This window comes from Felis catus, chromosome A2 (assembly GCF_018350175.1).
Source record: "Felis catus isolate Fca126 chromosome A2, F.catus_Fca126_mat1.0, whole genome shotgun sequence".
Taxonomy (NCBI): Eukaryota; Metazoa; Chordata; class Mammalia; order Carnivora; family Felidae; genus Felis; species Felis catus.
In genome coordinates, this window is record NC_058369.1 from 144,902,334 (window position 1) to 144,928,577 (window position 26,244).

At 51.9% G+C, this 26,244-nt stretch overlaps 2 protein-coding genes across 4 annotated transcripts in view; both read right to left on the reverse strand.

Moving 5' to 3' along the window:
* Window positions 1-9,749, reverse strand: part of RBM28 (RNA binding motif protein 28) — a 30,954-nt gene extending 21,205 nt beyond the window's left edge. Inside the window, exons 1-8 of one of the 2 annotated variants that reach the window (XM_019825765.3) lie at window positions 9,508-9,749; window positions 5,436-5,594; window positions 5,029-5,123; window positions 4,531-4,606; window positions 3,916-4,008; window positions 2,746-2,817; window positions 1,769-1,919; window positions 1,464-1,627 (exon numbers count right to left, since the gene is read on the reverse strand). In XM_019825765.3, coding sequence (XP_019681324.1) covers window positions 1,464-1,627; window positions 1,769-1,919; window positions 2,746-2,817; window positions 3,916-4,008; window positions 4,531-4,606; window positions 5,029-5,123; window positions 5,436-5,594; window positions 9,508-9,625 — 928 coding nt within the window. In that variant the 5' untranslated portion in view covers window positions 9,626-9,749. The remainder of the gene's footprint in view (window positions 1-1,463; window positions 1,628-1,768; window positions 1,920-2,745; window positions 2,818-3,915; window positions 4,009-4,530; window positions 4,607-5,028; window positions 5,124-5,435; window positions 5,595-9,507) is intronic. The other variant, XM_011280536.4, reaches the window with a different exon arrangement.
* A 5,829-nt stretch (window positions 9,750-15,578) lies between these two features.
* Window positions 15,579-25,781, reverse strand: PRRT4 (proline rich transmembrane protein 4). 2 transcript variants are annotated; one of them, XM_023250534.2, is made up of 5 exons: window positions 25,507-25,781; window positions 23,509-24,230; window positions 23,319-23,423; window positions 22,850-22,969; window positions 15,579-17,950 (listed from the first exon to the last, which is right to left on the reverse strand). In XM_023250534.2, the coding sequence occupies exons 2-5, from the start codon at window positions 24,152-24,154 to the stop codon at window positions 16,125-16,127; spliced, it is 2,697 nt and encodes an 898-aa protein (XP_023106302.2). In that variant the 5' UTR covers window positions 24,155-24,230; window positions 25,507-25,781; the 3' UTR covers window positions 15,579-16,124. The 2 variants fall into 2 exon arrangements, with proteins under 2 accessions (XP_023106302.2, XP_023106303.2); XM_023250535.2 differs by lacking the exon at window positions 25,507-25,781 and having other exon boundaries at window positions 23,509-25,398.
* Between the last annotated feature and the right edge of the window lie 463 nt (window positions 25,782-26,244).

A 26,244-nucleotide genomic window follows, 5' to 3' on the forward strand; every position in this document is an offset into this window, starting at 1 on the left:
GAAAGGGGTTGAGGGAGAAGGAGAGGAGAGATGGGGAGAGGGAGAGAGAAAGAGAGGGAAAGGGAGGAAAGGAGGAGAGGGAGAGAGTGGGAGAGAAGGGGGGAGAGAGGGGGAGAGGGAGAGAGAGAACTTCAAGCAGGCTGCATACTCAACATAGAGCCCAATGTGGGGCTCAATCCCACGACCCTGGGATGATGACTCGAGCTGAAATCAAGAGTCGGATGCTCACCCAACTGAGCCACCCAGGTGTCCCAAGAACATTTTACTTTCTATATTACACTCTTCTGCACTTTCTTTTTTAATTTTCTGCATTATGTATTGGCCCAGTAATTTTTTCAAGGTAAAGAGTGGTACGAGATAGATGAACATGGCTGTTGAATGCAAGGTCTCATAGTCCCCTCAGTATACAAGCTTCTTTGATTCTAATGTGTCTACCATTCTCTCCTCATGGAAAAAGCTTATTTCCTCAATTTTTTATATGGCCAAACCAATATGCCAGACTTAACCTAAGGAACCAGTTATTGGCCATTCCTTATTCTGTAATGACCTGTCCTCCTTCAATAAACAAGTTGAGTTTCACCCAACATTCTTTATACAGGTACCAACAGGGTTTGATTACAGTTTTACAAAATGCCCCAAGAGGCCCTTTATCCCCATCTTAACTCCTAAAAGTTGTCTAAAATCCACCTCAGTGTTAGGACACAATATCCTGCTGATCCAGTTATTCACTCACCTTGGATAAGCAAGAGACGTAGTACCTCAGCATTAAGCCAGGTTTTAAGTTCCCTGGGAATCTTCACCCTCAAACATCATGCCAAACGTATTTAAAAATCAAAACAAGAACCTTTAGAAGGATTATCAGGTATCCTTTTTAGCACATCTGACAGAACATAAGTTAGGATCCTATTTAAAAAGAGGCCTGTGAGGGGCACCTGGGTGGCGCAGTCGGTTAAGCGTCCGACTTCAGCCAGGTCACGATCTCGCGGTCCGGGAGTTCGAGCCCCGCGTCGGGCTCTGGGCTGATGGCTCAGAGCCTGGAGCCTGTTTCCGATTCTGTGTCTCCCTCTCTCTCTGCCCCTCCCCCGTTCATGCTCTGTCTCTCTGTCCCAAAAATAAATAAACGTTAAAAAAAAAAAAAAATTTTAAAAAGAGGCCTGTGCTGAACTGCTGCACATTTCTCAGTGACTGATTTCACTTTATTAAAAAAAAATTTTTTTTTAATGTTTATTTTTGAGAGAGAGTGAGAGACAAAGCGTGAGGCAGGGGCAGAGAGAGGAAGACAGAATCCAAAGCAGGCTCCCGGCCCCTGAGCTGTCAGCACGGAGCCTGACGCGGGGCTTGAACTCAAGGACCATGGGATCGTGACCCGAGCCCAAGTCGGACACTTAACCAATTGAGCCACCCAGGCGCCCCTCGGTAACTGATTTTCAGTGCAAAGTCGTCTACAAAGATCCCAGGCAAACCTTCATCCTCTTGCTGTTCACTGTCGGTGTCACTCTGAGCCAGTTCGTCTCCATCATCGACGCTATCGCTTTCCTCCGGGTCGCTGTCCTCGTCAGAATGATCCTCCTCGCCGCTCTCTACAGTTGGGGCCTTCTTGATGGCTCTGCAATGGCACAGTTCAGAACTGACAGGGTTAGGATCTAATCCTATCCAACTTCATGACACGCGTCACCACTGCGGTGATGGGGGCAGGGAAGACATCACGCTCCTCCCAGAGACCATCCTAAATCTTCCTCCATTAGCTCCAACGAGCTGAGCTGCTTACTTCTTTGGAATTTGTGTAGGCTCGGTCACCCTTGCTTCTTCATTGTCCTCCCCCTCCTCCTCCTCCTCTTCTTCCTCTTCTGCACCATCCTCTTCTTCCCTGCCATTCTCTTTACTTAATTCCTGATGTTTAGGTCCAAGCCTCTTCTCACCTACACACGGAAGTAAAGAAAATTAGGAATTCACTTAGTATCCAAAACAAGGTTATTTGGACAAGAGTAACTAACACCCCAAGTTCCTAGTTCCTCAGGACTAGGGCTAGGACCTTAGGTGCCATTTTCCCCCAGTATTTTTCTTACTGTATATGAGAGAAAGCACGAGGGAAAGAAGCTAAAACAACAAGAACCCCTCATCACAAAGACTGCCTGGAAGCCTGTCCCATTCATCAGAAGCCTGAGGGAAAATCAGACTCAGAAGGAGAAAAGCAGCCACTGAGGCTCCACAAACAGCCTGCCATCATGCACCACGGCCGGCAGGGTGCTCGCTGTGGAGCCCAGGCACCAACTTTAGTCTCGGTGAGCTCTGTTCTCTGAGCTCCTGGTGGCTTAAAAGCCAACTGTTTTCTAAGTAAAACTTAAGTGGTAAGTCTCCCTATTCATAATATTCCATCACCCTCTATTATGAGAAGTTGGGAGAAGAGAGCCAGCAGAGGGGAAAATGAACTCAGGCCCCACTCCTCACTCCCGTTCACACCCAGGGGTGGGCTTAGATTCAAATGATCCTATGTTTTGAGACGAGATCACCAGATGGCACAACACGAATCGATAAACCGCTCTACGCTCATTTCTGAGCCTGTAGAATTCAGAGTTTTTCTTAATCCTCAGTCTCATTCTTTCCGTTCATCTTGTGCTTTTGGTATCTTTCACCCAAAATTCTGACAGACTAGCAGGTTCCCTTATAATTTTACCGTAGGTAGAGTTGTTTCCATACTCACCTCAGGACATACAATCCCTCCTGCCCACCACCACTCCATCTTACCTGGTGCAGAGGCAGACTGTGTGTTTTTATATTTATCCTTTGCCACGGCCCAATCCACAGCCACTGTCCGCCCTGTCAGACAGAAAAGTAGCGTCAGAAGGTCCTCCTCTTTTTAACATCTCTTATAAATGACTTCCTATTCATCAAAGACATCACCAAAGATGGCCCAAGTCCTGCCAACCAGTCAGAAAGATGGAACCAAAGCAGACAAAGAAACTGCCGATTCAGAGAATGTTCGTCCTAAAATAAAGCTGAGTAGCCTATCCTTTTTAAACCTTAAGCTTTTATTTTTTGTGTGATGGTTGTTTATTTTTGAGAAAAAGAAACATAGAGTACAAGCAGGGGAGGACCAGAGAGAGAGGGAGACACAGAATCCGAAGCAGGCTCCAGGCTCTGAGCTGTCAGCACAGAGCCCAATGCGGGGCTCAAACTCAAGAACTATGCGATGATGACCTGAGCTGAAGTCAGACATTTAACTGACTGAGCCACCCAGGTGCCCCTAAACTTTAAGCTTTTTATCAACAAGCAGTTATTTCACCTTTCTATACAACCACCGCACCTGGGATGAGAGAGTAAAAAAGAAAGAAAGAATGCGAACAGTGCTTACAGTTAGACAAGTTTCCAGTTAGACTAAGCAAGAGGCAAAACAAATATCTGGAATAATCTGCAATCTACACAGAAGTTACCAAGTCTGTCAGAATTTTGGGTGAAAGATACCCAAAGCACAAGATTAGCAGAAAGTTACCAAGTCTCTAAGCCAAGCCCTTCTTTAGTACCTGGTAAATGAACACCCCGAGTGGCCTCACAGTCCGTTTAACAGCCCACAGGTGCTGAATAGTGATCATGACACAGAGGGAGAAATCTGCAAATCCCACATCCCCTAGACAGCAACCAGCATCTATCAGTGATTATTTCAGGGACATTTTTTCCATTAAGGATTTAAATGCACACTCATAACCAAATAAAGACAAGTGAATAATGTCATGGGTTCTTTCAAGTTGAACCCTAAGATCAAGCACTAGGAATATTTCACCAAAACAGCTTCTATATTAGCAGTAAGACTCACAACAAATCAAACACCTTTTGAAAATGTAGAAAGTGGGTTACTGTGCTAATTCCACTCAAACACCAGAAATATCTGGGTGAACGGTATGGGTATAAAAAACTTACCTTTTATCTCTTTCATGTTCATGCTTTTGAGAGCTTTTCCTGCTTCTAGGAGGTTTTTGAACTGGACAAAAGCAAAACCACGCATCTTTCCATCTGTGTGCAGGATGTACAAAGAAGTTAGAGGCAGCAGGTGAGGAGCCAACAAACACCAAGAAGGACACTACAGCAACCAGGGCTGGAAAGATGGCCCAAGTCCTGCCAACCAGTCAGCCCCGAAGCAATAGCTAATGTCCTCCTGCTGAGTATACCCTGGCTCAAGCTTGGGGAGAGCAACGCATTTCCCTAAACTGTAACTTGTCTTCTAAAACCAGTTCTAATCTAACTAAAAATGCCATCCAGGAAATAAGCACTATTTTTGAGTTTTTGCTGTGTCAAGCACGGTGCCTGATACTATATATATATATGTGTGTGTGTGTGTATATATATATATATGTATATATATATATCTAATAGGAGATATATATAATATCTCCTATCATCTGGGGCTCACAGAGAGTATGACGTGAACCTTGTATTTCTATTTCAAATAGTGGTTAGTTCAAGGGTGAAATGGAAAAAGACCATTATGTTACGTCATCTTAATCTAACTCACAACAAATGATGGCGCGCTAGTACCTGGCTTCCTGGGGATGCTTACTTCCAGAACAGCTCCATATTGAGCAAACACCGTTCTCAGGTCATCTTCTGAACACTGACACCAAAAGTGCAGAAAAAGAGATATTATCACAGAAAATAAACATGAAACATCAACCATTAAATTAGCCCATGACAAAGAGCTTGCATATTTTTACTCTTTTACTTTTGAGACTAGGACATAAAACATCTCTGAACAGAAGCCACCTTGCTTTGTACCTAATAGACAAAGAGAACAGATATCAGAGAGCTCTTCCTCCCTCCTCCCTATCTCAGCAGTAGTGTCCCAAAAGGAAGGCATCTTCACACTTACTATCCTTAATTAGTCCTTATTTATACAGGCCCATTTTCTGTATTCAACAAGGCTACGACTCATTCCCAGAAGGAATTATGTCCAATTAGACCATCCTGGTGAAGAGTTCAACCAATGAGCACCAACAGCCTTCAGAACAGGTAGTGTTAGTTTTCTCTGTCACTCACCTTAAAGCTTAGGTTCCGAATAATTAACCTGGCTTTCTTATCAGCCACTTTGGGTTTTTTTGGCTTCAGCTCCTTCTTTGGGGACTCTGAATTTTCTAAAAAATAAGAGGCAACAGAATAAGTCTGTGATCCCAAACCACTCACCTCTAGGCCCAGAACATCACAGGAAAGAAGCTACTAGCAAAAGATGACATTTCCCACAGGACTAAGTATGGCAACACCCAGGACCACCAGATTTCCAAAGTTAGAGTTAAATAAAAGACAAAAATGAGTAATAAAATACATTAGATGATTTTGGACATCAAAGGGAAATTTAGGAAGTTTTCAAAGCAGAAGCTATCCCCCCAACCACCCACCTCTTCTTCCTCACCCTAAGGGAAAATTCCTTTAAGTTACTAGAAACTCACCATTTTCCCCCTTTTCCTTGGACTTCTTCCTCAGTTTCTTCTTGGCAACAGTCACATTGATCTTACAGCCTTCAAAGGTGGTAATCTCCTTGAGGGCCCTCTGAACATCTTCCAGCATAGAAAAAGTGACATAGCCAAAGCCTCGACATGCCTTACTTCCTGAACAGTAGGGGAAAGGGACAGAACTGTAAGCCAAGAGCCCTAAACCATTAAATTGGCAATGCCCTAAACTAGCAGATACTGTCAGGCCATCCCATTTATTAGTTTGCCAAAATTCTCAGGAGGGACAAAAATAAGATTGGCATCCGTGGCCCCTTCCCCACTTTGCTCAGAAATTGTCAGGCTTCCTCTTCTAATTTGGTGCCTTCACTGTTAGCCTCTCTTCTTCTTCCTTTTCTGATCATCTTGAGAATATGGAGGGCCCATGATATCTATTACATCCCCAGTGAAGAACTCAACCTCAAAGAGAATGGAACATCACCAGAGAAGGTGGGAAAGGGAAGTATGGCAGCTTTGAAAACTACAATATAATTATGCAGATCAGAAATTAATGCCTGAGGCCCTGACAAAAGAACCTCAATAAACAATAAGCATTGCTTTGGGAGCCTGCAAATACTATTACCATTATTACCAAGCCTTAGCAATCAATATCAAATCTAACCTTTTTCAAACTAGCTGTAAATCTCTTAACTCACTTTTATCTTCAGAACCACACTAAGGTAGGTAAAGTGAATACTATCATCCCTTCTTTCCAAATAAATAACTTAAGATGGAGGAAAGTAAGTGAACTGGCTAACGCACCAGAGTGTTAGTAGCTGAATGAATTCCTCATGACTAGCCCCATGTTCTTTCCATGGGACTCCACCAATATAAAGGCGAATATAAAGAGAAGAATATTAGGACCAACCAGACGAATAGTTGCAAATGAAAACTGTAACCCACCTTTGCCCTTTCTGGTTTGCTTTTTCTTGATAACATTTTTATGTACTAAAATGTTAAGTCATTTACTGCATCAAAAAGGAAAAAGACAGACCGAGTAGTCCGCCTATGACCCAAAGAAGAAATACATGCTCTGCTTCTTTTTGAACTACACTCGAACCTACTTCAAGGTAGAAGCCCTCAAACACAGGATGTTGATCCACATATACTGGTTAAAGCTGACACTGCATTAGGAAAGCATACTGTGATTTGGAGATTGGTGTCTTTTTTCTTAGGACTCCTTCTCACAAAAGCCTGCCCACTCAAAGTCAGAAAATTAGAACAAGAAAAATCAGGGCTCTTCCTGATCAAAGACAAAGCAGCTGAAATGTAAAGCAGTTCAGTACCAAAATAAAAGTATGTGCTCACAACATATTTGCACAAAGCATCATATTTTACAACCATCCTGTAAAATTATTATTCCCATCTTAAAGAGGTGAAGTCACCTCTACTAAGACCTCATCCCACCCATCCCCAACCCCCACTCCTTATTCCCATCCCATTAAGTACAACACTCTTTCCAACACATCTTGCCTATCTGGACAGGAAAATACTATTTTAAACAGGAGATAAAGCTTTGTATTTCTTAAGATTTAGACCACATACACAGAATACAAGGTAAGGTTATACTCTAAATTCTGAGGACACAAAAGAGAATTCCCATTCAATGTTCTGTTCTTCCCTGGGACAGAACCACCAAGCACTGGACAGTTTGACAACCACAGTAATGAATGTAACTTATAGTAGAACCCAGTACACATATGCCTTTTTTATATAAAACCAAAGGGATGCCTGGCTAGGTCAGCTGGTGGAGCGTGTGACTCTTGATCTTGGGGTTGTTAAGTTCGAGCCCCACACTGGGTGTAGAGATTACTTAAAAATAAAATCCTAAAAACAAAAACAAAAAAGTTTTATGAATACTAACCCTTTACCACGTATAGATAGATACACTCTATTTAAAAAAATTATTGACCCACTCAAGACCCACTGATGAGGAATGATCTGCAGTTGAAGAAACACTGCTGTGGAGCCCTCTCATCTCTCACTCACCCATATCTATGCTTAAAATGACAAAGAACCAGGCAGGTGTCATAGCTTGTAGAGCAATCAGAGCCATGTCGACAATCCTAACTCTAACCTCTGTTACTAACAAAATAGAAGTTAATGATGGAGGATTATTAGCACAGAAGTTAGCCTGTCTACTCACATACTCAGATACCACAGGGGGAAACAGGGATCCTCGGAATGCCAGTTTCCACCAGTTGTTCTGCTGCGAGGCAAAGAAGCAGCCACTTACAGAGACAGACTGATGACTTAGAAGGGAGTGAAATTTAACATCAGGTGCCTATCAAGTATCCCCTGAAGTCTAGGTTAAGAAGAAGGAATGCTTCTACAATTAAAACCCTCACAATTCTTCCTCCTTCCAATACATGCCAACCCTTTCTCCTAGTGATGTGATGAGCAGCACCCAGAGTATAAGCCATGTAGCAGTATTCCACAAATAAGCAAATATCCCCAGTGGCTCAAGCCAAAAATCTTGGGAGTCAGACTTAACTCCTCTTTTTCTCATACCCCACATCTCACCCATCAGCAAATCCTCTCGGTTCTACCTTTGAAAATATCCGTATTCCAATCACTTTTTACCACCTCCACTGTTACCATCCTGGTCCAACACACCATATTTCTTACCTGGATTGCAAGAGGCTAATGTCTGGTCTCCCTGCTTTTGTCCTTTTCTCCAAGGGCGGCCTCAGAGGATCTTTCAAAATGTAAGCCAGATCATACTTACTGCTCCCTATCCAAAACTAGTAGTTTCTGGTATCAGAGTAAAAGCCAAAGTCCTCCAAAATCTTTGCAATAGGTCCTACATGATCTGGTACCCTAGAATCTCATCTCCTGAATTCTCTTACCTTCACTCACTTATTCTGTCATCCTGTTCTTGCTGCTATTTCTTCAATATACCAGGAGTAGTCCTCTTTAGTATCCTTGAGCTTAGTGTTTCCTCTGCCTAGACTCCTCCTCCCGGACAGACACATGTTCACTCCTTCATCTCAGGCAGGCCTTCCCTGGCTACTCTATAGACAACTGTCATTTCTCACCGCCCAACCCTCCCCCCACACACACACACACGCTCACCAACACAGAGACTCCTTATCCTTATTTTTCTCCTTCGTATTTACCACCATTATCACTATATATATATATATATATATATACACATATATATATATATTTTAATGTTTATTTATTTTTGAGAGAGACAGCACAGCAGAGGCAGAGAGCGAGGGAGCCAGAATCCAAAGCAGGCTCCAAGCTCTGAGCTGCCAAGCACAGAGCCCAACTCGGGGCTCGAACCCTCCAACAGTGAGATCATGACCTGAGCCAAAGTCAGACGCTTAACCGACTGAGCCACCCAGGCGCCTGTATCACTATACGTTTTGCCTATTTGTTTATTGGCTGTCTTCTCCATCTTGAAGACTTAAGAGCAAGTTTTTTGGCTTGGTTTGGGGCACTGCTGTATCCTAATGACCTACCATAGTGCCCAGTACACAGCAGACATTCGAAAAATATTTACTGAATAAATGAGTAAATGAATAACATACTAGTTAGGAGCTTCGGGTCTCATGATCAAATTCTGGATCCATTACTTACAAGCTGTATGAACTTAAACTAAAGTTACCAAATTTTCCCAAGCCCCAGACTCTTGTCTGTAAAATGAGGTTAAGACTGTCCACCCAAGACTGTTGAGAAAATTAAACGAGATTAACACGAGTGGAATTCAGCACCGTGCCTGGCACTCAGTTGACTCTCAACAAGGTTCATTAAAATTAACTCTTACATTGTTACCAAATGAGACAGCATGTGTGAGCGCGCATACTAAACGGAAAGCGCTTTGTAAACCTAAGGCAATGCCTTGACTTTCAGAATCGGGCCTCTATGGACTCTTCCAGAGCCGAGTCAGTTTAAAAAAGAAGCTCAATCCCCCTTCCCTTCTCATTGGGGCCGGTCAAGAATTCTACGGCTCGCTGATGTCCTCGCCGGGATCCCGCTCCCAGGAACCCCAGCCCTAGCCTCAGCAGCCCCGCCCCCTTACCTTTCTCAGTCACCACGAAGCACTGCTTCACCGGCCCCACTTGACTGAACAGCTCCTCCAGCTGCTCACTGCGGGCCGAGGGCGGCAGACGGCCTACAAACAGGGTCAGCCCCGCCATGAGGCTGGGAAACGAAGGCGCGCGAGACCACAAGCAAACCAGGCCCGCGCACGCGAGTCACGGAGCCGGCTTTAGCAGGCCGACCACGCCAACCTGCCCGGAGATTCCGGAAGTGCTCGTCATTCAAAAGAGTCCGGAGGAAAACATGGTGGGAAGGGAGAAAAAACGTTCCGGAATGAAGGAAAAAAAAAAAAAAAAAAAAAAAAAAGGTGCCGCCCAGGAGCGGAGCTTCTTGAGCGGGTCTCCACCCCTAGTCCCAGTACTTTCGCCCCGTCCCCTACACCCTGGGCTACTGTAGGGAACAGGAGTCGCTAGCTCCTACCCAGTTTATTTATTTTGTTGTTGTTGTTGTTGTTGTAGCTCCTACCCAGTTTATTTATTTTGTTGTTGTTGTTGTTGTTTTTTAAGAGAGAGAGACAGAGTGTGAGCATGGGAGGGCAGAGAGAGAGGAGACACAGAATAGGAAGCAGGCTCCAGGCTCTGAGCTGTCAGCACAGAGCCCTACACGGGGCTCGAACTCACAAACCATGAGATCATGACCTGAGCTGAAGTCTGACTCTCAACCGACTGAGCAACCCAGGCGTCCCTCTCCTACCCAGTTTAAAATCTCACTTCCAGGATTATGGATCCCAAAGTACCACGGCAGGCAGAGGAAGTCGTTTTTTTTGCTCGAGGCCTTACATATATTGGCTATTTAATAAATACTTTCTTTAGGGGCACCTGGGTGGCTCAGTCGGTTGAGCATCCGACTTCAGCTCAGGTCATGATCTCTCATGTTTGTGAGTTTGAGCCCCGCTTCGGGCTCTGTGCTGACAGCTCAGAGCCTGGAGCCTGCTTTGGATTCTGTGTCCCCCCGCCCCTCACCTGCTTGTGCTCTGTCTCTCTCTCCCTCAAAAATAAATAAACATTAAAAATTTAAAAATAAATAAATGCTTTCTTTAGTGCCACCACAGACTCCCAGATTATGTGTAAAAAATGCAACCAGAATGCACATAGATGCACACATCAAACACATTATTCGAACAATTCTCATATTCTCAGAGAATATGAGACATCTGTCACACTATAACAGACAACTATAACTGTGCCAATGACAAACAAAATATAGCTGCCAAAGCGCACACACACACAGATCACACACAATCATTCTTTCAATAAATATTTACTGAGCTCCTACTATGTGCCAGGCACTAGGATACAATTGGTGAGCTAAAAAAAAAAAAAAAAGAGAGAGAGAGAGAGTCCCTGCTCTCATAGAGAAGCAAGTCTAGTAGGGGTAGACAGACATTCATTTAAAAACTTTACAAATAGGGGCGCCTGGGTGGCGCAGTCGGTTAAGCGTCCGACTTCAGCCAGGTCACAATCTCGCGGTCCGTGAGTTCGAGCCCCGCGTCAGGCTCTGGGCTGATGGCTCGGAGCCTGGAGCCTGTTTCCGATTCTGTGTCGCCCTCTCTCTCTGCCCCTCCCCCGTTCATGCTCTGTCTCTCTCTGTCCCAAAAATAAATAAACGTTGAAAAAAAATTAAAAAAAAAAACTTTACAAATAAATCATAGCATGCACGCTACAAGATAACATGGGAACACACCCAAAGCAAACATAACACATACACATAGACCCAGAAGGCAGGTCCTCCCAGAGACAGGAGAAGACCTTCCCTCGGGTCAGCTTATGGGTCAGACCCAAGGCTGAGGGATCTTACTGACCAGTGGGAGATCTGGGTGCCCCTAGAACCTGGAAGGCAGAGACTATTTGCCATTTCACTGGGTTCGGGAACCAACCTGTGTGCAAGACTGCAGTACCCTGCAGGACATCCAGCTGAGAAAATGCACTTTTTCAATAATGATTTTTATTTTATTTTATTTTTTAATGTTTATTTATTTTGGGGGGGGAGGGGCAGACAGAGAGGGGAGACAGAGGATCCAAAGTGGGCTCCGCGCTGACAGCAGAAAGCCTGATGCGGGGCTGGAACCCATGAACTGGGAGCATGACCTGAGCCAAATTCGAACGCTTCGCTTAACCCGCAGAGCCACCCAGGCACCCCTCAGTAATTACTTTTAAGTGGTATAATCTGAACACACGGTAGGTAGAAAATTCAAAAAGTACAGTGAAAAGTAAGTTTCCCTTTCTCTTCAAACCTCATTGCTTTCAATACATTTTGGATAGATGGGATGACTGATTGATGGTAATGGCAGGGTGGGGGGAGGGGAGAACACTTAACTTTAGATTTATGAAGCTATGGGGTGCCTGGGTGGCTCAGTCGGTTGAGCGCCCGACTTCAGCTCAGGTCATGATCTCACAGTTCCTGAGTTCAAGCCCCACATTGGGCTCTGTGCTGACAGCTCAGAGCCTGGAGCCTGCTTCGGATTCTGTGTCTCCCTCTGTCTCTCTACCCCTCCCCCGCTCATGCTCTGTCTCTGTCTCAAAAATAAATAAACATAAAAAAAAAAACTAAAAAAAAAAGATTTATGAAGCCCCAGCTCCAAGTAAATAGTGTATGCTCAAAAGAAAACACCAGTTATTTTTAAACACATAACTCAAGAGACGAAGTACTCAAATACAAAACAGATTTTTAAGGCTTGTGGGGTTAATCCTATCCAGGATGAACAGAAACAAATAGACGAAGAAGTAAGGTGGGTCATTGAAATAAAGTTGGTTTGGGATTCCACATTCCTCCCTCTTCTTTTCTCCTCCTCTTTTGCCCACTCACCACTTTAGAAATCAAAATTCTATCCCCAAAAACTAAACAGGGCTCTAGCTATAGGGAAGCCTTCCCAGGGCTGGCTGCAGTATACACAGGGTAAAGAACCCTTAGAGGGCTGTTCCAACATCCCTTTGGGCTACCCCTACAGTGCTGTTTTATTATTTTAATCTTTTTTTTTTAAGTTTATTTATTTTTTAAATTTTTTTTTGAACGTTTATTTATTTTTGGGACAGAGAGAGACAGAGCATGAACGGAGGAGGGGCAGAGAGAGAGAGGGAGACACAGAATCGGAAACAGGCTCCAGGCTCTGAGCCATCAGCCCAGAGCCCGACGCGGGGCTCGAACTCACGGACCGCGAGATCGTGACCTGGCTGAAGTCGGACGCTTAACCGACTGCGCCACCCAGGCGCCCCAAGTTTATTTATTTTTGAGAGACAGAGAAGAGAGAAACACAGAATCCAAAGCAGGCTCCAAGCTGTCGGCACAGAGCTCAACGCGGGGCTCGAACCCACAAACCACCGCAGGATCACGACTCAAGCCGAAGCGGGCACCCAACCGCCTGAGCCACCCAGGCGCCCCCCTACAGTGCTGTTTTAAATGAGTGTTGTCTCACTCAGACCATCCTTAGAGAACAAAACAAAACTGTGTGCCTGTGCCCAACAGGGGGCAGCAGCCACTCACTCACAATGCGGAGGACTTCTCTGTCCCCAAAGGAGGACATCGATTTCAGATACCCAGTTTCCGACCTGCCCCCCCCCCCCCCATCTCGGGCTTCCAGCCTCAACCTCAGCCCCTCCCCTCCTACCCATTCACATCTGGGAGGCCACGTGGTGCTTCAGTCAGGAATATTTGCTCATCCATCTACCCAGGACACACGCAGGGTTCTTTATTAAATAGCAGGAATTGTGGTGCCCTGCACCACATCAGCAACGTGGCTTCCAGGGGAAATAAATTGTTGGCTTCTCTCTCATCCATCACTGTGCAGGAGCCCGGAAAGGAAGGAAGAAAGGCCTGGGCTGTGCTCTCTCCCAGCCAGCCTCTCCCAGGCCCCATCCCTCTGGTTCCCTTCCCCCTTGCAAGCCAAACCTTCATACAATTCCACTTACTTCTTGTTCTTAGCACCTCTCACAGCTGTAGTTAGTGCTATTGTAATTATTTATGATTGGCTCTTTTATTTAATATTTTATTTTTAAATCATCTCTACACCCAACGTGGGGCTTGAACTCAAAATCTCAAGATTAAGAGTCACATGCCCTACCGACTGAGCCACCCAGGTGCCCTTACGATTAGTTCTTCAATGTCTGCCTTCCCCCAAAGGCCCTCAGGTTCGTAAGTTCCGGGCTGGTGTCCACCTCGTTCACCTCTGTCTCTTCAGCACCTAGCACGTTGTAAGCATTCAATAAAATGTTTTAAAGACATTGAGTAGACAAGGGTGAGTCTGTCTCTCAGTCCCCTGCAGTGCTGAGAATTGAAGCTGAAGGGTGTACGCATTAGGATCTACCTGGGCTCCTCTGGGAAACCTGCTTTGGGTAAGGGCTGAGGCATGGGACAAAAGGGAAGCATTGTCTCACCAAAGTATTGGCCTCTACACAAAGTCGAAGGGTTGGGGTCATTCTTGCTGAGGAAAAGCAAAGAAGTTGGAGCTGGTGAACACTGAGCTATATCCCTCCTCCTTGTCTCACCAGCCCCATTCAGAGCCTCCAGACAGAAAAGGAGTGGGTGTATGGAGGGGGGAGAGACAGATAGACAGGCCAACAGACTGACTGGGGGTATGTGGGCTTGGACTGCTCTATCAGAGCGCGTGTGCATGAACTCCGGGGTCCCCTGGTGGGTAGAGTGAATGAGCAGGCTGGCAAGCGTTAGGGCGAGGAAGAGGTGGCCGAGAGTCGAGTGTGAGCAGAGGCAGATGGGATAGAAAGGGAGCAATTTATCCGAGCAGCGAGCACTTCTTGCATGAGACAAAGCAGCTCCGATGCTGGGTCCGCTACGGGCGGCTACGACAGCAGTGAGAAATGCCTGTAATTAGGAGGCTGGCAGTTCTCTGGGCCTCAGCCCAGAGTGACTATGCAGCAAGAATTTCTGAGCCAAGTTGAGCCAGGTGATGGAGGAGACACGGTCAACACCACTCTAGTTCCATCCCCCACGGTGCCTGCCCCACCCTCTTCTCATTGTCTGCCCTACTATGACCCTCACTCTCCCCAAACATCACTGACTCTTCCTTCCTCTGAGGTCCCAGACCCTGGACACGCCCCTCAGGCAAGACAGATCTTCACGTGCAAGGAGGGAAGTACATTAATTCTTCCACTAGTGCGTGGACCTGGTCTGGTGAGGGCCCACCCCTCCGGGCCTCTCTGCTTTCCTTCTGGGTCCCCCACCTTCCTTCTCGGATTCCCAAGAGTTGATGGGCAGACTTGGAAGAAAAAACGCTCCCATTCCTGTTTTTCCACTTCAAGCCCGATATGTTGTGCCCCTCTAGGTTTCCGTGAGATGTGCGAGACGTCTGCCAGAGCACCGACAGATTTTCACTTTCAAACCTAATCTTACGACCCTGTTTGGGCGCCACTCCGAACTTCCTGCGTTTTAGCCAAATGACAAATGCACTCTGCAGAGCGCAGAGCCAAATGCTCTGAACAAGGGAGGGGTTACAGAGTGCCTGGTGGCCAGGGTCTCTGCACGGTGAGTTCTGCTTTGGTGAGTAGGACGGGGCAGGGGTTTGGGAAAGGCAGGCTTTCTTCAGGGAGGCTCTGCACCTGTGGGAGATGAGTGCCAGGGAAGAGGGTTTGTGAGTCCGACCTTGAAGAGGCCCTATTGGTAGGTGGAGCAGGTAGTTTCCTCTGTGAATCCAGAAATCCTCTGTAACATGGCAGGGAGATGGCTGGGGATCCCAGATCAAAGTGATCCAGCCCTTGACGTATCATTTCCGTGAAGGACTTTACCACCAACTGGTCACCACAACCTGCAGCCAGGCTCCTAGGAATGCAGACACTTCCACCAATGACCGTGGAGTTCCCGCCTCACCTCTCAAGGCCGGTTTCATCTCTGACAAGCCACTTCCCAAAGAGTCAGAGGGCCTTCCAGGGGTCACCCCCAGGACCCTCACTCATTCCAGCTACAGGACAATACTTGCAGTCAGGAAGGAGGGTCCCTGGGGTCTGAGATGAACTCACCGCACCCCAACACCACTTCTCTTCCTGAACTGATGGAACCGCGGCTGCTGTTGCCTCATCTAAGCTTTTCCAAGAAGATCAGACCTTTCTCTGAAAATATTTTATTGATAAATTAACTCTGAAAGCGTTCACCTCCCACCCAACTGCTGTAGAGTCTCCTAGATGAGCTATGGACCCTTCTATGGGGAAGGATCACATGGAGGACAGGGAGGCTCACTCATACAGGAATGGGATTCCTGGGTATGGCAGAGGTGGGTTTGGGGACTGAAGCCGGTCTCGAGGTCCTCTGAGGACAGCCCCTCTCACTCAGCACCAGAGTGGGGAGTGGTGGTCAGGAGTGGAGCACCTTGGGGCTTTATTGCTGGTGAATGCCAAGGAAAGTGGGACCCCTGCCAGCCTAGAATTGCAGCAGAGGGCATCAGAGCCCAGGGCTCCAGAGGAGGTGGCACTAATTCCCAATCAACAGAGCCTGGCTGCTGACCCACCCACCCAGGGACCCCTGGATGGAGAAGGAAGCGGGTAGAGGTATCTGAGCCAGGCAGGATTGAGGAAGGGTTACAGTGTGCAGGTCTCGGGCAAAGCAGGCGCCAGGAGGGGGCGTAGGCTGGTGCACCTGGGGGGGGGCGCCTCTTCACAGGTCTATGGTGTCGCTGCCCACGCTCAGCTCGTCGATCTGTCGGCAGGCGTCCAGGAATTGCTCCTGCAGCAAAGCTTCTGCGGCCTGCAGCTCAAGAGTAGGCTCTGGGGAGTCGCGGGAGGGTGGGGACAGGGCCTGGTAAGAGCCTGAGCCCGGGAGGCTAGGGCTGCTTCCCGAGGGCCGCGGGGGACTGAGGACGCAGACCAGCGGACAGCGTGGAGGCCTGTCGGGGCTGGAGCATAGCAGCATGGACGAGCTGTCCCTCGAAAGTCCGCACAGTGAGCCGGAAGAGGCGCTGCTGCCCGCGGGCCAGGCCCCGGGAGAGGGGAGCTCCTGCGGTGCGGGAGAGCCAAGGGCCTCCTCAGACCTCTCATTGGGTCCGGCCCCGGTCTTCGCCCCCAACGAGGCGGTGCGGTAGAGGCCCAGCCCAGGCAAGGCTTCCCCGTAGGCAGGGCCCTGGAAAAGGCCGGGAGTGAGCAGGGCCTCGCTGCAGAGGGCCTCCTCAATGCTGCGCCGCAGGTTGATTGGGGAGGGCGGGCGGAAATCCACGGTGTAATCGCTGCAGGGGGAGGAGGCCGGAGAAGGGGCCGGGTTGGCCGCCGCGCCTTCGAAGCCCCGGCAGCCGCCTCCCTGGAGTAGGAGGTCGGGGCCCGGCCCCGCCAGGGCGCACAGCTGCAGCAGCTCCGCGTCGCCACGCGCGATGGCGCCACCCAGGGGCTCCTTGTCGGGGGGCCCGGTGACCCAGCCCCCGGGCAGCAGCGGGGCCGCGTGGCCCGGGGACAGGCGGAAGAGCTTGGCCCAGCAGCGCGGCGGCACACGGGGGCTGCAGAGCGCCGGGTAGAGGCCCAGCAGCGCCAACGGGAGCGCGACGCCCACCTCGCCCAAGCGCAGGCCTAGCTGGAAGGCCCACCAGGGCCAGGGTCCCTCCAGGCCAGGTTGGCCGCCATAGCCCAGGGCGTGCAGCACTTCGTAGCCCTGCAGGGCTCCGCTCAGCAGCCCGAAGGTGCCCGCCACCGGGGCTGTGCGGGCCGCGCGCCGCCAGGACTCGCGCGGGGCGAAGGGGCTGCGCGCCTGCGGCAGAGGGGTGGCGCCCTTGAAACCAGACCCTCCCAGGGGCGCTCCGGCCCGCCGCCGCCTTCCCCCCCAGCAGGAGAGCGCCAGCAGGAGCCCAGAAAGGAGGGCGGCGAGGAAGGCGTGCAGTCCGCGGGAGGCGAGCCGCAGGGGCCGCAGCGGGCGGTGGGCCGCGCTCCCGAGGGCGGCGGCGGCCGCCAGCCCCAGCCCCAGGAGCAGGAGCGCGGCCAGCCCGGCGGGACACCGCGGCGGGCGCGGCCGGGCCAGCAGCAGGCAGGCCAGGCCCAGGCCGGCGGCCAGGCAGGGCAGCGGAAGGTCCTGCAGCAGCAGCCAGGCGAGCGGGGGCAGCCGGTCGCGGTGCCCATAGGCGTCGTAGAAGAGCGGGAAGGCCCGCGTGGTCCCGGCCGACAGCAGGAGCAGGTCCAGCAGCGCCAGGCAGGGGGCGCCTGGCGGGCAGCGCCAGGGCAAAAGGGCTAGGGCCAGCAGCGCCAGCAGGGCCACTAGGCCGAAGAGCGTGCCTACCCCGTACACGTGGGCCTCCCAGGCCAGCCCCCAGCGAGCTCTGGCCTCTGCCCAGTCGGCCTCCAGGGTCAGGAAGAAGAGGGCCCTCGGGGCCACAGGAGGCTGCCCCTCGCGTTCAGGCAATTCTCCCACGCTGCAGGACCCTGGCCCACACTCTGGCTGCACGGAAGGCTTCCCAAGGCTGGCAGGAGAGGGGTCATCCGGGCCAGAGGTGGGCCTGGTGGGGTCTGTGGGCAAAGAACGTTTGTCTGAGGCAATTATGCAGCCCTCCTCCTCCCCTCCCCACAGCCGGTGACCTGTATACCAGTCAGAGTCTCATAGCATCTACGACACCCTTGTCTGAAACACAAGGCTCACCCTCTCAGCTGCTCGCCTTCCCCTCCCCATCAAACTCCTCACACAACACTTTCAGCTCTCATCCCTTCCCCCCATCCCTAACCCACCCCCCACCCCCGCCCCCTGCTTTGTTCGTTTCCCTTCATCACTCTGTGATTCTACTGAAAAGAGTTTTTAAGAAGCCACAGAACTTTACAACCGGAAGGACCTGGAGAAGCCCCCTCTAGTTCAACCCTCTGACCTGGAGAAGCCCCCTCTAGTTCAACCCTCTGACGAGAAAGAAAGCTTGATGAGAACAAAGATTTTTGTTTGCTTTGCTCACATCTGAATCTCCACGCCTAAAATGGTATCTGGCCCAGAGTTGGCACTGAGCAGATATTCGCTGAATAAATGAATCCTCTTTTTGCCCCATGAAAACACCGAGGCTCTACAGAGAAGCAAAGTGACTTGTCCAAGGTCACAGATCGGCAGAGCTGCCACTAGAATCCAGATTGAAGCACCAGTCTGAGCCTCTTCTCGTGATTCCAGAGTTTTTTCATGACACTGATTTGCTTACCTCTTGTTCTGTGCCCCTGACTCCCAACTCCCACCTTGGTGCTAAAAGAAGCTTCCCTTGCCCCTTTTCAACTGCCTCCCCCTTTCTGTCTCTTCAGGAATAGCCCCTACACACATATGCATGCAGGCAGCAGGGGGAGAGGTAAGACATTCCGGTCCCCAGCACCTGAGGAGAACACAACCTTTCCCATCCACAGGCCTTCCTGTCTGCCATACCCCCAACCCTTGGCTTACTCATGGCCATCGTCCCCATCCTGACTCAATCACAAAGCCATTGGTCTAAGACTCTTAATATATAAGCCACTTCAGTTCTCCATTTTATAGGTGACATTGAGATGGACTCCCCGGGGGGGTCTCAAGGCTACCCTTGAACTCCCAGGAAGGAACCACTGGGAAGATCATAGTGGGCTAAGGTGCCATCTTCGTGAGTGAGCCCCTCAGGTGCCCTAGGGTTTGCTAACTTAGGCCCCTAGCCCCACTCTGTGCACCAACACCTTCCCCACCCTCCCTGGGGAAAGGGAAGTCAAGTCAAAGAGGGTGAGGAGTAAGATCCCTAATTTACTTTCCCGGAGCAAGAGAAGAGTTGGAAAGAGATCCAAGGATTCTTCCCACGGCCAAGCAGCAAAAGAAGATGCTTCAGGCTGAACCTCTCCCTACTCCACCTAGCAAGCTCAGCAGAAGGGCAGCTGCAAACACTATGGAGGGAGAAACATGGTGGTGAAGGATGGAGACACCCTGGTGAGGAGGGGAAGGTGCACAGGAGGCAGATGCAGAATGAGGGAGGGCGGGTCTTCTGACAGCCAGACCCCTGCCCCAGCAGCCTGGCCGTGCTCCAGCCTTGCCCCAGCTGTACAATATAGGAAGACCCCAGGTGCACTCCCACCCCCAGGCACTGCCAGCTCAGGCTGGGAACATGCAAAACACAGCAATCCTGAGGACAAGGAAAAGGAGTGAGGGGGGCAGAAAGCAGCTCTGGAGAGAGAGGAGGGGAAGACAGAATCAGACAACTGGGGAGGGCAGAGAGGGAGCAGCCAAAAATTAAATATACACAGCTTGCTGCCTACTGCAAATGGCAGTATGTGCCCTGGTTCCTGTTCCATCACATTCCTCAAGTCTGAATTGGGGAAGAGCACCTATTGCATAAGGCTGTTAGGAGGATAAATGGACGACGTGTCCAAAGCTCCTCCGAGTGCCTGGTGCATAATAAGCATTCGAGATGTGATCGTTGTTGGTATCATCATTATCAGCTAATGTTTATCACCGATCAGTCATCGGTTTGTGTCCGCGGGAGTATGACTATTTCTGGCCTCAAACTAGTTCTTGATTTAACTAACGAAAGGCCGAAAGGCCGCTGTCTCTCAGCACGTCCTAAACTTGCTTAGGAAGACCACTGTTAGTCAAATGAGCAAACATCAACACATCGTTTCACTGTGCGAACCCCTGGAAGAACACCATTTGGATGGACTGACCACCCCTGAGTGCCTAATGAAGACACAGACAAGAATTAAAAGGGGAACCATTCAGCTGGGATGGCTTGCTCCTCAGGGGTAGGCATCAGTCCCACATGAACAGGATCAAATACTTGCACCTCCTCCTTCAACCCCCTTCCTTCGTCCTCTCAGATGCTCTTGCCCAACCACTTCTGGAAAGTGGATGAGTTCGCCTGGCGTTTCCTCGGCTTTAGCAGGCTCTGCAGAAAGGCAATGAGACTGTGCCCGGGAGCCCCACCGCCTGAGCCAGCCTGGCACCCCTCACGGCCTCCTCTTTGCTCACTGTGCAGACAAGTACAGCTCTCAGAGGTCTGTCCTACCTCACCTTCCTCTAGGCTCCACTTCTTACCCAAGGGCCAAAAGAAACCCCATCTGTCACCTCTGTCCCAAAGCACTGTGGCAAGAAGAGCAAGTATTGAACATTACTGAGAAGCCAGAAGAAAATCAAAAGCAGAAAACAGGCAAAGTGTAGGCGTAGCTCAGGTGTCAGAGGAGGGAGTTCTGAACTAGGAGCATTCCTTCCTTGGGAGACTGGGCATACCCTGTGTACCCGGGGTTGGGCCATGTTGTAGGCAGGGACAGGCAGAGAGTACCCAGCTTCTGTCTTTGGAGAGTCCATTTGAGCTCATCCCCTGTTTTCCCACTTGAGGCTTGCCCAGAAAGAGCCCTCGGTCTCCCCCAGAGGAGTCCAGAAGATAGTGACTTCCTAGATCCCTCTCTGGAGGAGCCCTCTCTTACAAGGTAGTCCCACTCTGGCCCTGTGGCCCCTCTTGACCTCAGGGGCAAGAAAGGAGACAGGATGTCAATGTGAGTAATTGGGAAGGTCACAGCTGGCTGGGATGGAGTCAGGGAGAGGGGCCTGCTCGATTTATGGAAAAGTCAGGCCTGATTATCTACCAGCTGCCCAGATCAAAGGGCTGGGGAATCTCTCTCTCCCAATAGAAGCTGTGGTCCATTCAGCGGCCTGGCCCCATTCCTCTCCCCACCCCCACCTCTCGGATCATAGAAGATTGATCCTCTTTGTAAGGGTCACTGGCATTTGAAATATTGGACAACTGTAAAGGGCACAGATGGCAGCCAATCAGAATAGATGTCGGCCAGGGTGTCCGGGGAGTGGAGGGGAGCCAGTGCTCAGGGGGCTAAGGCCAGTGGGTACTTATCAACTGGTAGGAAAGTCTTGTGATATGTTAATGACCTGCACAACTTCTTCCAGCTGCATGCTGGTTCTGTCCAAGGTGAAGGGGACCCAATTCAAAAGAGAGGTCCTAGAGTCAAAGGTTAACCACACCTAGGTTAGAAAGATCCCAGAGGAGACAGGGACTCCCCTTGTCCCCTAATACACTGCTGGCTTGAGCAAGGCCCCTTGGCCTTCTCTTCAAGGGGCCTGTCGCCCTCCTGGGTTTATCTGAGAGAACTAGCCAGGAAGAGGCCGAGTTCCTGCAGCCGTCAGTAAGGAGGGGGGAGGGGGTGGGGCAGCGAGCTGCGCTTCCTCTGACACTGTCCAGACTCATTAAACCTGCCTGGCCAGCACTGTCACCGAGGCTGACAGACCGCCAGCCAGCATCCTTCCCCCCGGGGCCACAGAGCCTGCCCCCCACCCCACAGCAGGTCTCTGGATGGGGAGGGGACAGCAGCCTCCTCGCCCACATGCAGTGACTGCTCCGGAGTGAGCTACAGCCAGGTGCTGTGTTAAGTCCGGAACTGGAAGAAGCTGGGGGACCAGTGCTTTCCACTGCGGAGCTGGTTCCTACTGTGAAGGGCTGAGCGGATTCACAGCTATAGTAAATGCTTTGCAGAACAAGGCTGGGCCTAGGGGTCCCTCTTCGTGGCTCCCTTGGCCTCACCTACCGGAGCCTGAGAGTGCTCTCTGCCCTGTGGGTCATGGTGGCCATCACATCTTGGCGCCAAGGTTGCGGGGTCAGAGAGGTAGGCTCCGGAGGTGCATCTGGGATGCAGCAAAGGCAGAACCAAGGTTAACAGCTACTATTTAAGAAACTTCAACTTCATGCCCAGCCTCATGCCAGGAGCTTACATGCTCTGGAAGCTTCACAATAACAAGATAGGTACTATTATTAAGCCCTAGATACTCGAGCAAATTTAGGCTCAGGAAGAGTTAATAACTTTCCCGAGGTCACCCAGCCAGCTGGTCAGTGAACTGGGATTCTAAGCCAAGTCTCAAGATTCCAGAGCCCCTAGTCTTTCCTCTGCACCACCAGCCTGTCTGGGTGCATGTTCTGAAAGACTCCTTTAAATAAGGGTGGCGTCTGTCTGCTGAAGGTCTTCTCTTCACTGTCTTCCCAATGAGGGGCCCAGTTCTGCCCATATCTGACAACATGTCATGTCAGATCAGATGGCAAAGGAGAGAGCCCCAAGGTTGGGGCGCGGGGTGGGGTGGGGGGGTGGAGAGGCAGGCCAGGCAGACTGGAGTGAAGGGTGGAGTTGGTACTGAGGCTGTGGGAAATCATGAAGGAGTCCCTGTGTCTGTCTGCCTCTGATACATTTGTCTACATCCTGCGCTGCCTGTGGTTGCAAAACTCCCGGAGGACCATTACTTAACTCTGTGTGGGACCGTCCCCAGCAACACTTGTTCTCAGACCATTAATATGTATCGCCATGGTGACGATGAAGAGAACGGTGATTATGATTATGATGACAACGAAATAAAAGAGCCCCAGAACGCCAGTGAGTGGCTAGCATGTAGTAACTGCTAAATAAATGTCACGTGCAAGTGAACTGGACACTTACCTAGTGATGCTGTTGCAACCGTGACAGACCTTAGGGAAGCAGCTGGGTCCAAAGGGCCTGAGCTTGGGAGCTTTCTCTCCAGGGGGGTGGGGGGTGGGGACACAGTGGTGCCAAAGAACCCTGCAAAAGGAGCACGTGGGGTTCAAGCACTGTCCTGCCAGCCAGTCTTGGCAGTTGGGGCTTTGGAGAAAATCCTGTCCTTCCCCAGATCTTGCCCCAAGGGAGCCAACGTATACCGAACAGGAATTGTAGCCACGTGTACGCTGGGAGCTAAGCTTCAAGGACCAAATCAGACTCAGTATGGCAAAGAGGGCATTTCCCCATAGGAGCAGTGGCCCGTGTCCCAGGCCCGGGGGGGATAAGCAACACAGAGTCAAAGAAGACAGGGAGGTCTGATTAGGCCCCTAGCACAGTGCCTGGCACGTAGAAGTGTGCCCTAAGTGTTTGTTGCAACAAAATAAACACTCACCTGGAGAATCGGAAACTCTAGAGGCAGAGCTTGGGGATCGAGTGGGGCCTAGAGGGCTTGGGCCTGAGAAGTTCCGCAGCGGGGACAGAGTAGTGCCGAAGAACCCTGCAAAAGGAGCCCGGGCTGAAGCTTCCTCCTACCTGCCAGGCTGCCCGGCAGGGGCTCTTCTCCAGATGGGGTAGGTACTCACCAAAGGGTCCCAGGCGCCCAGCAATCTCTGCCAGGCTGGCCCGCAGGCTGGGCAGCAGGGGCAGCGTTCGATGCCCGAGCGTGGGGGCTGCGCCTGCTCTCAGTGCCATGTCAAACTTCAGCTCCAGCTCGCTCTGGCGGAGCCTGGGAGCACTGGATGGAGGTGCCGTAGCTGTCAGAGCAGTGTCCCAGGTGACAGTGCCCATCCCGGGCTGATAGGGAGCAGTGGGCCGGTCAGTGGGCCCAGAGAGGGGGAATGTGGACTCTGGAGACTGGGAGGAGGCCCAGGGCGTAGAGCTGTCTTCAGCAGAGCCCCACTCCGGGGGGGAGTTCCCAAGGGAGCCCACCAGCAGTTCCCAAATGGGGTCGGTCCTCAGCCCCCTGGCCACCTCTTCCTCTGGCTCCCGGCTGGGCCCAGGAGAGAGCGGCTGGGTCTCTGTGACAGAGATCCCCCAGGCAGCAGCAGGTCCCCGAAGGTGGAATTTGAAGTTAAGTCCCAGGTTGAGAGACAGCATAGAGGCCTCACTCTGAGGTGGTGGGGTCAAAGTGGTGAGAGGGACACCCGAGACGGAGGAGACAGGCTGGGGGCCCACAGGAACAGCAAGCAGGACCCAGCAGAACAGCCCCAGACAGCCATGCCCTGCCATGGCCCCACCTGGCCTTGGGTGGTGGCCTCAGTGGGCAGGGGGCTCAGTTCTTCAGCACCTTTTGAGCTTGAAGATCCTGGAGAGAGGAGAGGCGCTATGAGCGCTCGCTACCTAGGATCAGATGCCCCAGAGAGAGGTTGCTGATCACAGAGAAGCAGGTGGTGGGGACAGGACGCAAAGGGCTCTGCCCAAGGAGAGTTGCCAGCTCCTCCCTCCATTCAGGCCCAGAACAGATCTCTTCCCTGCGGTTCCCCTTCTCTTCTAGCTAAAGCCCCTCTCCCCAAACCCCTGCTCCCCAACCTGCTCAATCTGGGGGCTGGGGCCTAAAGGCAATCAGCCGCCCTCATCCTCCCTGATAGCTGAGGGGGGGCACTCAGACTTCCCAACTCAGATCCTTTCCCTCCCTCTCTTCTGTCTCGCCTCCTGTCCTCCCTCAGATATTTATTGAGGCCTACTACGTGCCAAGCACCCTTCTGCTAGTACAACTGTGAGCAAGCAACACTCATGGAGAAGCCTCACGCTGCTCCCACCTCCCCACCCTGGGCTCCAACCTGAGATGTTGGCACCCTCTCTCACTCAGACCCCAAGGAACACAGGGCCCTGGGAGGGGCAAAGCGCAGAGCCCAGCGATCAGGCTGAGGTGGAGAAGGCAGCCAGGCTCCCGCCAGAGAGGCAGGGTGCCCTGGTCTGGCAGAAGCTGTCCCTTCGGCCTTTCTCCTCTTTCTTGGGGCTTGGCCTGCTCCCTTCCCCTTAACCCTAGAAGTATTTGGGGGGAGGGGCAGCTTGGCCAGCTCCGGCTTCCCGGGGAAGATGGCCAGGCAGGCAAGCCCCGCAAGGGGCTGCTGCAGCCGCGTCCTACCTCCTCCCTGAATACCCCCTCCATGAACACACATCTGGTGGGGGAAGGGGAGGGTGAGCCAGGGATACACGTGCACCCGGCCCCCTTACATCACACACAGCCACACCTAGCACCCGTGACACACTCACCCTTCACACACCCCTGCACACACACGTGTGCACACACCCACATCCGATTCTGCCAAGCCCCCTCCCTCTTAACACGGGTTCAGACCCAAGCTCTGTGAGCTCCCAGCCTCCTCTCTCTCTCTCTCTCCCTCTCTCTCTCTCTCTCACACACACACACACACGCACACACACGCCTCTCACAGACACGCACAGTGTATACAGTCACACAGAGAGGCACACACACCCCTACACACACATTCACACACTCCGTGCAGACACATCACACACCTTCGTCCCCCTACACACCCACCGCCCCTCGAAGGCTCGCTCGCTCTCTCGCTCACGCTGCTCTCGCCCTCTCTCTCCCCCTGCCCGGACCCGCCGACCTGTTCCTCTCGCTCCCTCCCGCAGGCGGGTCTCCTCTGCCAAGTCCCCCGAGAACCGGAGGTCGCGGCGGCCCAGGCGCCCAGCTGGACAACGCTCCGCCGAGTCTCGCCCGTTCTCTCGGTCGCGCCCGACGCCCCCTCGGCGAGTCCCGGCGACCGCGGCTACGCCGCCACACTGCCCCCGGTCCGGCTCGGCCCTGCCGGCGACCCGCAGCGCGGTCCCCCGCGGCCGGCCCGGTCCGGCCCTGCGCCCCGCGCTCCCTCCCCGCGGCGCCGCCTCCTGGCTGCGAGCCCCCCGCTCCCCGGCAGAGCCGCCCGCGCCGGGCTCCGCGGCAGCCGCGCTCTGACCGCCCTCCCTCCCTCCGCCAGCTTCCCTCGATCCCGCCCCTCCCTCCCTCTCCCCTCCCCCTCCCCCTCCCCCCCTCCCACCCGCGGCCCGCCCCCTACCCCGGCCGGCAGGCGGGCGCGCACCGCAGCGCCCAGCGCCGCCGCCTCTGTGCCCGACGCCCCGACGCGCGCTCATTCACCCGGCGCCGCCAATCGGCCGCGGCGAGCGCGGGAGCCTCGCTCTCGGCCCGGCGCCGGCCGCCGCACACTCCCTGGGCGGCCCAGCACACACATCCGCACGCCCTCCTTCCCCGGGAAACACAGCCTTGGGCCGAAGCCCCGCGCGCGCACACGCGTGCACACACACACACACACACACACACACACACACACACATGCGCGCGCGCGCGT